We start from the raw sequence: 16,180 nt of genomic DNA on the forward strand, positions 1-16,180 counted from the left end.
TGCAGTTCATGGACACTTTCAAGTAAAAAGAAAAAAATCATACAAGACAGATTATCTCATAAAACTAAATAGCCATCCATGTATAACTTAGTCAGACCTAGAACTACCTGGACAAACAACAACTTTCATGTAAAATATATTTATAATTAAATAAATAAAAGGGGCCGTTAATCGCTTTTATATTATACTGTCATGAAAAGCAAATATACTGAAAAGCTAGGAGCTACTTTGTATGAATGAAACCAGAAGTGGAATAACTTACTGTTATATCATTAGAGAAAATGTATATATTACATTTTCCAAATCTCAACACTTTATTCTACCTGTGTATAAAGCAAGTCACATGTAAACAAACTTTTTTTAAATGATTGCCTTCAACGTCATATGTGAAAGTTTTTACTTGACATGAATTTAAATGTGCTTTTTTAAGGATTATTTTAACAGATGGAAACACTAATACAAATTGAAATTCTACACATGAGAAATAAGTAAATCCCGCATGAGCACATGTAGTATCCAATTATCATTTAAATTTCTTCTGTGGAAAGTTCTCCTTGGAAAAAAAGCTAGGCATTTTCATGCTTTCATAATTTAAAAAACGTTATCTTACATAACGTGTGCAGTTGATGGGACAGCATATGACCGGTCTCCTGATGATCAGGACTGCTTCGTGATTAAACGTAATACATGAATGTCAAAAGACGTAACACTCAGCGTCAGCAGCACTGAGACAACTGATTGTCCCCTCAGGGATGCAGAGAGTGTCTGTTGTGTTCCTTTGAGTTCTGGCACGGATCAAATCTTGGCACAGCGAACTGAACAGGAGGACCCTCGGCCTTTCTCTGCACATGCCGCCCCGCCTGGCAGGAAACAGCCTGGCAAACGCTGATGTGTTTTCCTGGGAGGCTCGCAAAGGGAAACGAGACACCAACACCTCCGCATTCACAGGGCTGATTTCCACTTAAACTAAAAATGTTGTTACGCCTTTTATTTCTCAGGAAGCTCTCTGTGACCGTCCTTCACATGATGTTCAGGCCCGAGATAAGCCTCAGTGGAGGGAAAAGGAGAAAAGAGGCTGAGAAGTGGAGAGCAGGAAGAGGAGGAATGGCCATCGTCCCTCCTGTGGGGATCTGGCAAGTGATGAGAGGAGGAGCGCTGCTGATTTATCCTCACAGAGAGAAAACGTCCTGCTGGTACCGCTGACACCAAGACCTTTTTTCCTCTACTCCCACTTTCCTCTCGATTCATCCATCAACTCTAGAACCACTTCTGTGGTTTTCTTTTGTTTGCATTTATTCTATGTTAGAAACTCTATGTTAAAACTGCGGAATTCCTGCAGCACAAATGTCAAGGAATAGAACACAAGTCAAATGGAATTATACCAAAATCGTTACCCGTAAAGATTTAGCCGAAATAATCATCAGAAAACCTATTTTCATGACTTCTTACAGTTCACCGTTTTGTCTTTTTGGATTCATAACCGCGTGTGCATGCAGACTGTGCCAGGTGAAAGTGAGGGAACACTCGGATATCCAAGGTGAACAAGGTCAGTCAAAGCCACATTCACACCCTACAAAGCCTTACATTCACCCTCAGGCAGGTCAAAAACCACCCTGACTGTGGTGATTGGTCCACAAAGTGGCTTTTCTACAGATTAAATGATCACCTCAGTTACTTTTCAAACAGACAACTTCAAAATCACTTCAAAACACATCTTCAGAGCCTCTCACACCACTCTCACTTTCTGCCTCCACTGGTCACCTTTGTTTGTGCTTTAATGTCTTTTCTTTGTTTTACCAGCTTCAGCAACAGGATATGAGAGTTGCTCCGATGAAATGCTGGATGAGCCGTACCTGAACTTTAGTCTGTTTGTCTTTCAGGTTGTTTTAAAAAATAAAAATAAAAATGCTAAAACCCTCAGGCTGTGTGTCAGCTGGCTGGATTCTTTTTACCTTAAAGGGAACAGCAGACTCAAACACAAAAAGTATGATTACAAACAGAAACTGAGGTGTTCCAACTGTAATATTTCTTTTCCCAGGACAGGTACATCCAGTTCCAGCCTACTGTGCTGTGATTGGCAAGTACTCATTGCCGTGAATCATCCTTTTAACTGCCAGAAAGCCTTTCTGACATGAAAAAAACTGGTGCTTTTATATAATATTGCAATATTCACAACCAAAAAAAAAAGTTTAGTGTGTATAAGTCAATATTGTGCGAAATAATCCAGTAAAAGACGTTAGGTTGTTTGCATTTTTGCATGCGTTCATCTGGTTGTCTTTTCAGTAGCAATTAAATGTGATTTATGTAGAGAAAAATACACATAAAACAAAGATAGATATGTTACCATCAGGCACCGAGCATGAACCAATCACGGCACAATGGGTCGGGACTTGGTGGAACTTTCTTAGGGAACAAGAAAATAACACATTCTGAACACGACACACAAAAACATAAAGCTTACTCTTAACTGTTTTGGGGTCAGAGAGAGCGCTTGATAAAAGAAATGCATCACAGCACTTTATCACAACACAACTCTTGTAAACAGTGAAAATCACAGATTGGTAAGTAATAGTAAAAATGTCATAGAGTACATTTTCTTTCTCTTACTCACTCTCATGTTGTTTGTTGCCGCCTGGCTCTGCTCTGGTATCATTCAATGGAACACGGACGTTGCTGACCTTTAGAAAATAACTTGCCTCCTGTTTATTTGGGGGTTCATATGGATGGATGATGGTTGCAAACTGTTTATATTCTGCCGTGCGAGCCAGCGCTCGACAAGTCAGCACTTCGGTATAAGTGGCAATATGGTGAATGTCAGATATTATTTCCTAATATTTTTTGCTGTTTGCTGCAGGCAGAAGCAGCCACTCTGTGAGTTATGAGAAGTCATTACACAATGATCATTGAGGTCTGATTTCAGGCACTTTTCCTGCCCTCTCTTGTCAAATATATCCCAGTATATTATGGAAAGAAATATTAATGGTTAATATCTATCCTCTGTCTTCCTTTGGAGAACATTACCCTCATTTGTGCGATGCTTGTTTTTCATCAGAACTTAATGTTTATTCTGTTTTCCTGACCTCACTTGCACAACAAACAGCCTCCAATCAACACTCATCTCAATACCAGACTGTAGATGCAGATTATGTGTGTGTGGTTGGACGTGTGTGTTCATCTCTTCTCACCTGTGATATCGAACCACCTTTGCCGATGCGTCTCCGTCATGATGATGCCCACCATGTGAGTGACAGGCTCCGTTTCGAGGATGGCAAAGGTGAAGTGGGGCTCGTCGAACGTGATTGGCTCAACAGAGGGTGGTGGGAGGGTGATCCACTCGATGTCGAGTCTCGCCGTGGACGAGCGTGAGGGGCTGCCCTGGTCTGTGGCTTTAATCTGGAAATTAACATAGAAATTGAATTAACATTTTAATTAGCGTTTTACTAAAATTAGAACTATTAGACAGTAATCAGTCTGGCTCCGCCTACCTCACTGGTTAAAATAAAGCCTCTTAGGAATCAAATCATTTATCTCATGGAAACCCCTGACCGTTGTCAGGATAAACTAGGGCGACGTCAGAGTGGTAAACTGAGTGAAAATGTACATGTAACATTAAACAGCTGCACTAATAGGCTTTTCTTTTTTTTAGTAAGTATTTAAGTATTTCCTTTTATTATTTTTCTTCCACCAAAGAGCACAAGTGTTTCAAATCAGTTGATCAGTTGTTTAAAATTGTTAGCTAGATGTTTTGTTACTATACAGATGTAAAAACTGCTTCTGGTTCTGGTAACAGCATAATGAACAGAAACATGTGGAAACACAATAGTTTCTCAAAGGTATACTATGCAGGATTTTCCAGAAAAACAACTCATAAAAAAAGCAAGCCTTCTCCATCATCACTTATGAGCCATTAAAAGTGCATGACTGTGTCTGTACCTGCAGGGACGCTGCCCTCTGCCTATAATTTCTTATTTTTCTTACTAATTTGCTGTGGATAGGATGTTAGTAGCCTCCAGCCAAAAACAGGGGCAGATATTATGTTACTTCCTTGTCTCTATATCTCTCCTCTGCTCTCAGTTTGCTATGACTGAGGGCAGGGCTGAGCTACACGCTAACACAGACAGAGCAGAAAGTCAAAACAGTGGAAAAGGGGGCGCCATTTAGCTCGGTAGGTAGAGCAAGCGTCCCATGTGCTGAGGCTTTGCAGTGGACCCGGGTTCGACTCCCAGCCTGGGTCCCTTTGCTGCGTGTCACTCCCCCTCTCTCTCTCCCTGTTTCCTGTCATATCTTCAGCTGTACTATCAATAAAGCCATAAAAGGTCAAAAAAATACTTTGGCAAAAAAAAAAAAACTGTGGAAAAGATGAAGCGTGCACATGAACTGCATTTAAACAAACCCTGCAGGTTTATTGTGCTTAAGAATGCTGTGAATCAACTAGACAAAAGTTTTATTTCTGATTTGCTGCTTCGTTCTTGCTAAACACCACTCCCCTGACACCCCAAATGTCAAATTTTCCTCCCAATTACAGTACGGTGTATAGTAGTGGAGTGCTTTCTGCCAAAGATAATTTTTGTAGAAAGACGAACATTTCAAATTCAACACAAAGTGGCTATAACCCAACTGTTAGCAGTAGGCAGTAGGCACTGTAAGCAAAGTCTTAACGACATGTCAGGGGCAGAGGAATAAAAGATGTTTCATGTTTTTGAAATCCTAAAGAGCTTTTCTTCTGCTGATTAACCTCTCTGCCCTCTACAATGCCCAGCGATGACAAGGACTGAACAATCATTGGTTTCAGAGCAGGTGTCAGTGAAGTGCCTTTCAGAGTATTAAGCATGGGTAATTTGATCTCTTCAGCAGAGCTGGAGGCCTCGGTCAATACTTTAAAGTCTCCACACCTTCTACAGAAATGTGCAAATGAAGCACAGCCCTTTAGAGAAAGTATTTACCTGCAGCATGTTGAGATACAAGCTCATTATCGCTTGTGCTGACAGATAGGAGGTCTGTTTTTGCTTCACTTTCACACAACTCTACTTGAGCATTTCAAATCGTAATAACAAGAATTCAGACTGTTCTGAACACCTACCGTGAGAATACTGTAGTTTCCAGGCCAGAAATCACCATGTGATGTCACCACACCCGTCGCTGAGTCAATCTCAAAACGCTCATCGTTGTTGTCTTGGAGCTTATAGGTAACAACAGCGTTTGAGCCTTCATCATCGTCACGGGCAACCATCCTGCAGACTTCCTGTTTACCAGCTTGCTGGCGCTGTTCAGGAAGCTTCACGTGGAAAAGTTTGTCCGTGAACTTTGGTCGGTTGTCGTTGGCATCAAGGACTCTGATCACCACAGTGGCGGTGGATCGCAAAGACGGAGAAGCGTTATCTGAAACGATTACCTGGGAATGAAGAAGAAAGAGGATCTATTTAAAAAAACAACAACAAAAAAAAACCCATTTAAGTCAATTTTAAGCAAAAATGTCAAATGTTATCTAGTTTCAGCCTTTTAAATATGACGATTCGTTGGTTTTCTACAATAAATAGATTAAAAAATCCTCAGTTTTTGGACAGCAAATTGAAGATACTGACCTTTAATTGCCTGTAAGAGACCAAGTGTAACTCTCCCCTATGTTGTATAACATATCCAACAGTGTGTATAACACATACGAGTCCCCCCCCCCCCCCCCCTAACAGCTTGTAGAACATAGTATATTGTTATGGATTTATTGATCCATATCTGGATTGTTGTTTCATGGCATATTACTTGACTCTATGCTATCTGTACTGCTAGCACCAGTCATCAAAGACAAAACCTGCAAAGCATCAAGCATGGATAACTACAGACCAATTGCTATAACTAGAATACTATCTATCTATCTATCTATCTATCTATCTATTGAAGAACATGCTATAACAACTGACAACCAATTTGGATTCAAAACTAAGCATGGCACTGATTTGTGTCTTAATGCTTTAAAAGAACTTGTCTCTAACTATAAAAGGCACAACACAACACTGTTTATGTGTTTTCTAGATACCTCCAAAGCCTTTGACCACATTAATCATGGCAAACTGTTTATCAAGCTGCAAGAGCGAGGGGTGCACGCATACTTAATAAGAATTCTGCATTATTGGTACTCACACCAAACCATACAAGTAAGATGGGGCAAAACAATATCAAACCCATTCCCTGTTACCAATGGGTTCAGACAAGGCGGAATATTGTCACCTGTCCTTTTTAACCTGTATATGGGTGATCTGTCTCGAGAATTATTGTGTAAGACTGGATGTATGGTGGGGAATAAACGTATTAACCATTTAATGTACGCTGATGATTGAATTAGTATGTCACCATGTAGTGCTGGCTTACAGCAAAGGCTCAGAGCTTGTATGAAGTATGGTTTGCAGTATGAAATCGAATTTAATCCCAAAAAGAGTGTTATCATGATAGCCAGAACTAAGGAGGATCAGAAGCTAAAGTTTCTCTCCTTTTACTTGTCTGAGCAAGAGCTAGATATTATAACCAAAGTAAAATATTTAGGGCATATCATCAGGAATGACCTTAATGATGATGATGATATTCAATGCCAGTGCTTTAAACTGTATGCCCAGGCAAATACGTTGGCACTCAAATTTCATATGTGCACTGATGAAGTTAAAACATAGCATACTGCACTCCGCTTTAAAGAGCACACCTGTGGTGTAGCCATAGTAAAGCAAAGATGAATAAGATTAAGGTGGCATATAATGATGCTCTTAGAATCTTGTTAAAGTACCCACGGTGGGAAAGTGGTAGTACGATGTTTGCACGAATATTCCCACTTTTCAGGCATTATGAATTCTTTTTATATAATTATGTTTCGGCTGATTGAGTCAAGGAATGGGATTATAATGTCCTTGACTGACCCTACCCAAAGTGAGACAAGGTATTCCTCCAGCTTGTGGGAATATTGGAACCAACATTTGTATTTGTATTTCTTAACCATTGAGGACACATGTCTATCTTTGTGTAATGTTATGTTTGTCTGTATATTGTGTGTGTCTTTTATATCTGGACCTCTAGTCTGTCAATAAAGACAATATTGATACTCTGAAACTCAGTGAAAAACAAATCCAGCTGTTTTGTGGTGCATCAGTTTCAGCACCAGCCAAAGGGAAGTGAAAATGTTGTTTTTAAGAGTCTCACCTCGACACTGTGCTCCGGTTTATCCTCTCGGTCCAATGCAGTCAGTGTGCTGATTATACCTGTGCGCGCGCACACACACACACACACACACACACACACACACACACACACACAGAGCAGAGAAAAAGAGAGAGAGAGAATCAATGCTGTTAATGTGTGTGAGAGTCTCGGGAAGTGAGAGTGCTAATTACACCAATACAAACAAACACAAACAATTAGGAGAGCTACTCCTACTGTTATTGTAGGTGTTTGTGGTGTGTGTGTGTGTGTGTGTGTGTGTGTGTGTGTGTGTGTGTGTATGTGTGTGTTTGTAGAGCAGTAACAGAGCTGACTGCACCTGAGCAAACACAGTTTGGTTTATGGATGTTGTTTCTGCTGTTGTTGGTCGTACATCTCTGTGTGACCGCTGTCTTTAAGTAGACCCTCCTGTGTGTGTACCATACGTGTGTGTATGTCTGTTTTTTATGTTGAGAAAAGTTTGTGAGTTCTCACCAGTTCAACACAAAAACTTGGCAAATGATTTCATCCTGATTAAGTGTCTTATCTGGATAGCCTTATTCAAACTGATGCCCTAACTTGTTTTGCAAAAGCAATGACAGATAACAAAGGGAATATACAAAAAACTTAAATAAATAATTTCAGTACTGATAGAAGGACCTTGTTCTGACAACAACAACCAAAAAAAAAAAAAAAAAAACATTTGGCTTTGCATCAACTGGGTTAAATAATTGTGAATCAGTTAAATCTGTGAATCATCAGGCTGAACATCCAATCAGATACCAACACATATCAGACAGTTTGGTGAATCAACGTCTGTCTGTATCGCCAACAGTGTGTTTGTCTCTGATACGGACATAAACTATGTGGCCTGACAGGTTATTCACTTTTGTTGGGAGTCTGTTGCAAAACCTCGACTTTTTCTTCACTTTGGACAATAGGCAGAAGTTTTTTTTCAGTATCACTGTGGGTTTCCCACTGTGGACTGGAGTTGATTTTACTGATCATCATGAGAATGGGGTGGCACCGGAAAGAAAGTCATAGGGGAGCAGGCGCGATGGGAAACATATATATACTTTAGATAATAACAGGTCAAATGTTATTTATAAATTTACAGTTTTTTTTTAATTTTTTTTGGTTGCAGGCACAGGAAATTGTTTTTTACACCATCATTGGAGTAAGATTGGAGAGGGCCTTGACACAGCAGGACAAATGTTGGCTGTTGGCCAGTGTCGGGTCCACCAGTGTGCATCTGTGGCCCTAGTTGTCGCAGTGTGTTTGCATATTTGGTACGAACTGGCCCTTGTCACGGGATTTTTGGCCGACGTAGCGCCATACAGCCTGCTAGTCAAACAAGAAGAGAAACAGAAAAAGACAGAGAAAACTCCTCGACCCAATCACTGTAGTATCCATGATTTTTCTTCATTTTTTCGCCACTGCTCTTTCACCAGGGCCTTTTGCAACCTTTTTTATCATCATTAGAAGAAACTATATTATTCACAATTATAGTTTGGTCTCTGATTAAAAAAAATCAGTAGATGGATTTTCTTTAAATCTAATGAAGTAATAAAACTAGTGAAAAAACTAATCTACACACTTTTTAAATTATTCAGCTAATCTATCAGTCCAAAAAATGTTTTCGTCAAGGATATCTATTCTTTAAGAGTTGGTGTTAATTTTAAGATCCATAAACATATCATCATTAACCTTATTTTTTCATTAAAACACTTTATGTTTGAGGGTCCCACTTTGTTTCAATTTTGCACTGTCCAATCTCTTTCTCTCTTTTTTCGGCGCTGTGAATCAATTTACCAGTCAGGTTTTTGACCTCATCTTGTCTAATCTAAATAAATTAAGTGAAGTGTTTTGGGGCAGCTACTGGCGCTAATAGGGACATCAGAGACACACTGGCACTGGCACAACACTGCTAATGCTGCTGGCGGCATAATAACTGGGGTCAGGTGGATAAGTGTGTTTGTGTGTGTGTGTTTATCCTGTTTCACACCAAGGCAAACACTGAGGAAAACCCTGTGTTTATTGCTGGTGTGAAGTGATTATAGTTTTATGAGAATGTGCTCCCCAGATTTTGAAATAATTAACATCTATAGTTTCAACCTATAGCCCCTCAGACACTAAATTCACATGATGTGATCGTGGTCAGATGGTCAGATCATTGCCATGAGGGGGTTTATATTTCAAAGTAACCTTAAAACTTAACTCTGAACATTGCTTTGTGATTAACGGCTGTGAAACATCGTAATTTTTATCACAGTCTTGCTTCATTTAATTCTGTTTTTTGTTTATTTATTGTATTTCATTGATTGTATTATTGTTTTAATATTTTGTGTACATTAGTCTCCAGTTTTCTTTTTATATGTGTATTGTTTAATGATCAACTTTTAAATCACTTTGAATTGATAAAGCACCAGGGCATTAATACACTAGGACTGTAAAAGTTTGTTTTTGAAGGTGGTATAAAAAGTTCCCCAGATGTCTAGAGGTGAAGATTGTATTGATATCCAGCATGTATTTAAGACAATGGATTTAAGACAAAATATGCTTGAAAAATGATAGTTTATACAAAGTGCCTTCAGACTATGTCTGAAAACGAATAGCTGCTCTTCTCGGCGAGGACAGACTGTCTGAAAATATTTTCTGTTATTTCCAAATGTACGTGACTGGTTCTAGTTCAAGCAAAACCTGACACTTAGGTTGAAGGGTTTCTTGAAAATGTCACTATGTAGGTGGGATTGTGTCAATAATGGACAATAAAAAGACGTCTGAGCGAGAGGGGTTAATTTATTGTTCGTCAGGGAGGAGTTGAGGAATTAATTTGCCTGGGAAATAAATCTGTCAACAGAGCCAGTTACATCGAAAACTCAGCCGCTGACAAACAACCATTTAACTATAACAGTGGCACATGTGTCATCATTTCTGCATGCTGAGTTCTGTTCGGCTGAAGGCCGGGTGTGCAGAGGTATGAAAAGTGTGCAGAACTCCAAGTACAATGCAAATCCTTTCCTCTACTGTTCATTCTTAATGCTTAACTACACAGATCACCTCTGTGTCAGCAGTGATGGAGGTGTTGAGATTCAGAAAGCCCCTTTTACACAGCCTGCAGAAACGTTGTGTCCCTATTCTGCTTCATCATTCTGTTTTAAAAGGTTTGAAGACAGGATGGGGGGGGGGGGGATCTCTGAGCTGGCAGAGAAGGTAGTGACAGTGTTCAATCAGTGACTGTGTAATAAGAGTAAGCTGGCATGCTGAGGCTGGGATGTGATTTCTGACATTAAGGGTGGGAATCACAGAGTAACTGGCGACAACAATAGTATCATGATATCGTGATTCTGATCACATCCATACATTGCAAGACAATCATCTAACAGTACATCACCATGTCTGCCTATTTGAAAAACAGGAATACCCCTTAAAAGGCAAAAAGTAGGAATTATGTATTTATCCACTGAAAAAGTTGTGTCTGTTTCACAAAAGTTGTATACATAGGCCTCAACACTGCATGGCAGCACTGAGTACTCAGAAAGTCCATTTAAGTACTGAGCAATTCAAAAGGTACATGTAGTGCTTCCAGTTTACACTACGTGGTTTACACTTGAGTCCATTCCAAAGGAAAGCAGTGAACATTGTAAATAGTTTCATATTAAGTTATTTCACAGTACTTTGTAGATCAAAATTACAATCCATAACATAGGATTATCTTAATTGAAAGTTGTTGTATTATCTGTTCATAAGAAGAAAATAAAGACAACATCAAATTAAACCTTGTAGAGGCATTACTCACATATAGTATAGTAAAATGATTTGTACTGCAACCATCTAACCAATACTAAACTGCTTAGTACTTTTACTTTTATTATGAAAAGTTTGCAGTTCTTCTATAATATCAGGTAAAAATCTGAATGCAGAACATTCACTTGCAATAGAGTAATCCTCTTCTGTTGAATCACTGCTTTTACTTAATTAGAGGATTGACTGCCTCTTCCACCACTACAAATGGTATTACTCAGTAGTTTATATATTTTCCAACTGCGAGAACAGGTAAGAAACCTAGGGATTCAGGGCAAAAACTGACACAAATGCAGACAGTGGTCATGTTTAAACTACATAGTGTGTCCAGGAAAGATGTCAACATTTACACTGGTGGCTAAAGCATAATTACAGCTTAATTAATTAAACGTATTCATGTTAGAAATTTAAAACCAGTTCTCCAAGTAGCAATATTAGTATCAGTGGAAATCAAATCAATCAAACAACCTACAAGAGAAGTCTGTCAGTGCTGCTACGATTTACATTTACATTTTAGGGCATTAAGCAGATGCATTTGTCCAAAGCGACTTACATTAATTCATATATGCATTCATACACTAATGGCGGTGATTGCCATGCAAGGTGCCGATGCAGCTCTGATGCGCCTCTGGAGTAGTATCAGAGGTGCAGCAGAGGCGAACAGTACCTGTGTGAGTGAGTAAGCCGGCTGATGGTGTTCACATTCTGATAACTAAACAGGTCTTTCACTCAACAAAATAAAGAGAAATGTCCCACAAAGCAATGTTACAGGACCAAACAACAGTCACACTGGTGCAGCTTTAAGCTGGAGCTGCTTGGTTCTGTGTGAACAACGTTAGAGAATTGGAAAACCTCCACTGCGGAGATAATGCAACATCTCTGTATGAAAAGGGCCACCTAAGATTTGTGTGATTTGTGTAGAAATACTTGTCAGGGTTCATTTGTCAGGACTGAGTGAAGGAGGGCGTCATGAGAGGGTGTGGGAGTTGCTGTCTGTAGACTGAGCTGAGGGAACTAAGTAAAGTGAAAGACCCTGCTGAGGGTCGTCCAGGCCTTTTACGACATTGCAAACAAGCCCTGCGGGGAGGACTTCATTAGGACAGGTGGGGCACATTAGAAAGTGTGTTTTTGTCATTAGCACAGACATGGGAATCAGGGGTAAAGCCTCGTCTCTCCCCCGTCGCCTGTTTTCACTCAGCCGTGCTTGACTGCTGTCAAAACCACGTGAAGATAAACAGTAGTCGACGTGTCAGGACCCGGTTTGTTGTTTCCGTATCCTTCTCTCTGCATTCACTGACAGTCAGCTATTCCGCAGTGGCTACTTCCAAACTTTTTTTATGTAGTCTTTAATTTACTCACCGAGCCATGTCTAAATTATGTTGTCAAGGGAGACATCTTAAATTATGCGGCATTTTTGAGCAACATGTCAGCAATATCAATGAGGGAAGAAGACTCTCACGCTCACAGAGAAAGTAAGAGCCAGTCAAACATATCAGGAATGCAAGGCAGGAGGCCAAACTCACCTCTGTTGGTTTAAAAAGAGAATTTCTTTCTTAAGCTAAGAATACAAAAGTACCCCCTCAATAACAGATTTATGCAAATGTGGCTGTGTGTGTAAACAAACCCCAGAAAAAAAACAGCAAATAGCTCTATTCATTACTAATTGCAACAGCAAGTCCACCAAGCTGGCACCCCTGGGTCTTTAAGTGCTCCTCATTATCGGATCACTATCTGATCGGAACCGAGATAGAAAGCACCCTGCCTCGTTTGTACGACTCACTAGCACTGATTACTGCACCCATTTGTAATCACTATGCGTGGGCAAACTTTCTCAAGGTGAGGTCAGAAGCAAAAAACTACATTTAAAGCTGTAACAAATGCTAAAAACACAGCAGAAAAGATGCAAACAGAGTGGAGCAAAAAGATTCACTCCACGTTAAGTGAGTAGAAATACCAGTTTGTGTTTCAGTTATCCAAAACTATTAGAATTCACAGATTACTAGAGAGAGAAGCAAAACAGCCCGAAGGAAAAATGTGAAATGAGGATAAGGGTGCTGTTCCATTTTTTCTTATTGTCAATCCCATGAAAAGATCAAAACAAACAACTTTCACACTGGACAAAAAAACAAAAAACAATGACACCTCTTGACTTCTGACTTCTGCCTACTAAAAGTGAATGTGTAAAATGGGGAATCACCCCCACGTTAAATGGAGTAGTCATGGCTGTTTATATCGAGAGAAGTGCACAACAGCTCCGTCCATTATCAGCTTTGGAAATGATTAGGAGTCTTTGATTAAGTTTTAAAGACTTAACTCACTGATGTGTTCTTATGATACAGAGGACGAAGATATATCAGGCTCTTTTGAAATATAAGGAACACAGATACAGTTGGCAGATCAATTTTATTGTTGGTTTCGTTTGCTTTGGTGAAACTGTCGGCAACATGAAAACTGTAGACTATCAACAGACTAACCAGGTGTCTGTTTGTGACATGTGAATGTTTACTGTAAAAAACTAAAAATAAAGACGGCTTATCAGCTTAACAATATATCAATTTCAGGATCGTTGAGGCTTTGAAAATTTTAGGAATTTGCTGTTGAGAAAGGCTAATGATTTAGGCACATTCCTGACCTGCCTGGCCTCGCAAACAATATCTTTCGGTGAAACACATATTGAAACCTAAACTTAAATTACATAGGAGTGAGACACTGATTTTCGATCATTTTGTTTCTTGGCACACCCTTGTTCCTGCAACAAAACAGATTGAACAAATGCTTAGCACACATCCACCTCTGCTGAAACCTGTAATTCCTTGAGGTTGAATCAGATAGATGGTTCTACAGCACGAAGGATTTATACGCTTCAGGTGGATAAAACCTTAGTCAGAAACCTGCATACAAATATGACTCATGTTGATCCTGTCGAGGCATGAGAGGTTTCTACACCAGTCGGTCTGAACTGTACTTTGTTATCAGTGAGTTCACTTGTGAGAATAACACAAGGTGGATCATGTTCTAAAGATCAGGTTTCAGCAGCACGTTTATGTCAGCAAAGTAAAAACAATTCTCCCTAACCGAACTTAGGACTGATGTCAGATTTTTCTTGTGTTCGTTTATGTCTGATGTCTTTTTCCCCGACAGTGACTATAATATGAGTATTGCTGCCTTCAAGTAAAAGGTCAGATTCTCCATCAAGAAATCTTCTCAATAGTTTAAGTTAAGAACCTTGTGTGCAAATTCCTCTTTGGTTTAACTACCTGGCCTAAAGTATGTGGCATTACTAGATGTTGGAGTCTAGCTCCAGGATTTTGCTTCCATTCAGCCACAGAAAAACATTATATATCACACTGCCTCTTGTCTTCAGTGTCAAAGAGTAAAATCGGCATTCGCTTCAGTCAATGATTCTGCAGTAGTCATGGTCCATGGGCATCGGCTCCAGCTCTGATCAGCTCTGATGGAAACATGACTCTCGGGTGGACACACTAATTTTTGCTGATTGGAACACATCATGACTAATAGCAGATAGACTTTCATCCTCGCATTCACAAAGTGCTCAGTATTACTTTGTAATCACTTTTTTATGCAGTTTAATCCTATAATTAATATATGTTGGCCAATAGAAGATTTACTTTTGAAAGTTTATTGAGAGCCAATATGAAGGCCTTTCTACACAAACACCTCAGTCTATAGTCAAAGTTGACATGAGAGAAATCGTCAGAGTGTAAGCAGCAGACACAGACACAATAAATCTTTCCAACCAAACATATTTCATTCAGTGTTTGAATGCACGAGTAATGAAATATCAAATACACCTGCTTATAGACAAAAGAAAAAGCTTGTTTTAATGTGACACTCTCCGACTGTTTCAACACCTCCTGTCCTCCCTGCCTTTGTGTGACGTATCAACACAACTGGCCCTCCCTGCCTGTAATCCTCTGGTATACTGGCCTTAGGGTGTGGACAAACACCACAGGCACCTGGAGATTATAGGAAGAGGACAGGGCTTGTAGCGACTTGCATCTTAAGAGCTAATGCTGCGCTAATTTGCCCCAACATCAAAGTCCGCACCAGGTGACTCAGTTGCAACTGTCAAACATGAACACTCACATCCCTGAGTGCAGCTACAGTTTTTTTACTCTACTGTCAACGTTTTTTTTTTTCTCTACAAGCTTTCAGAACACGCATGGATGAGTTTGTGAGTGACCTCTGAAGGAGTCTCTCATTATGAAGTTTAATGTTCAGCTCTGCCGTCTCAGCGACACGCCCAGGTTCTGCATGGCTGGCTCTGCTCAGACCTGCAACAGTGCATTAGCAAATATCAACTATTTTTTAACCCGTCTTGTGGGAAATAACTCGCTGTCACAGGTTTTATAGTTGCAACAACACTCCTGAATCAAAACGTAAATCTGCCATGGGGACATGGCGACATACATGTTGAAACAATTTGTGAAAGAGAAAGAACAGCAGTCCTCCAGATGTCTTATAGTCATAGGGGGTGTTTGAATCAAAATGCAGATCAATCATAAGGGAGCGAGCAGCCAGTATATCTGTCCAAACTGCTTGTAAAATGGGAAGAAGAAACTGTGCAGGCTGATCCAATTACTTCCTATATCCGAGAGTTGCTGGGTAAGTGCCTGCCTGAGTGTTCCCTCGCTAAAAGCTTCAGCTCATGTTTTAGAGACACACTAAATAGTAAAATGTCTATACTTACTGTCACAAAGCTGAAGGTGAAGCTGCCTAGATAGTTTATTTTCAGAACATAATTCAAGTTATGTTATGTCAAAGGTAGAAAATAGGAGAATTTGTTTGCATCGCCCATATGTGCCATTTCTGTAGTCATCTTCAGCATAAAATGGGAAAAGACTGATTTTTATTTTAACAACTAAAATATGATTTTTAAGTCATTCTAACCTTTTAGACACCACCTGCAAACATGTTTGTAATATTTCAAACAAAGTTGTTGCTTCCCACCCTCTCAGCAACTTCTCCCCTTCTTTAGCTATGCCCAGCACCAAAGGGGCTGAGATGCTCAGTGGCTCAGTGTTTTTGTGCTATTTCAGCAGAACTGTAGGCAGCTAAGATTTCTTCAAACCACTGATCCGTTCAAGTGTCATAGGCTTCAGTATGTAACATATTGACATTTCAACAAAACGTGTCATATCATGTTCACATTACATGTTTATGACTTGACTTTCATTTC

At 39.7% G+C, this 16,180-nt stretch overlaps 1 protein-coding gene across 1 annotated transcript in view; it reads right to left on the bottom strand.

Annotated features, from left to right (window-relative positions):
* LOC115569303 (protocadherin Fat 2-like) overlaps nt 1-16,180 on the bottom strand; it is a 65,879-nt gene that overhangs the window by 28,499 nt on the left and 21,200 nt on the right. The window contains 3 exon segments of the mRNA XM_030397333.1: nt 3,186-3,393; nt 5,081-5,392; nt 7,180-7,238. Of these exon segments, the coding sequence (XP_030253193.1) occupies nt 3,186-3,393; nt 5,081-5,392; nt 7,180-7,238 (579 nt within the window).

Source organism: Sparus aurata, chromosome 18 (genome assembly GCF_900880675.1).
Source record: "Sparus aurata chromosome 18, fSpaAur1.1, whole genome shotgun sequence".
Lineage (NCBI taxonomy): Eukaryota > Metazoa > Chordata > Actinopteri > Spariformes > Sparidae > Sparus > Sparus aurata.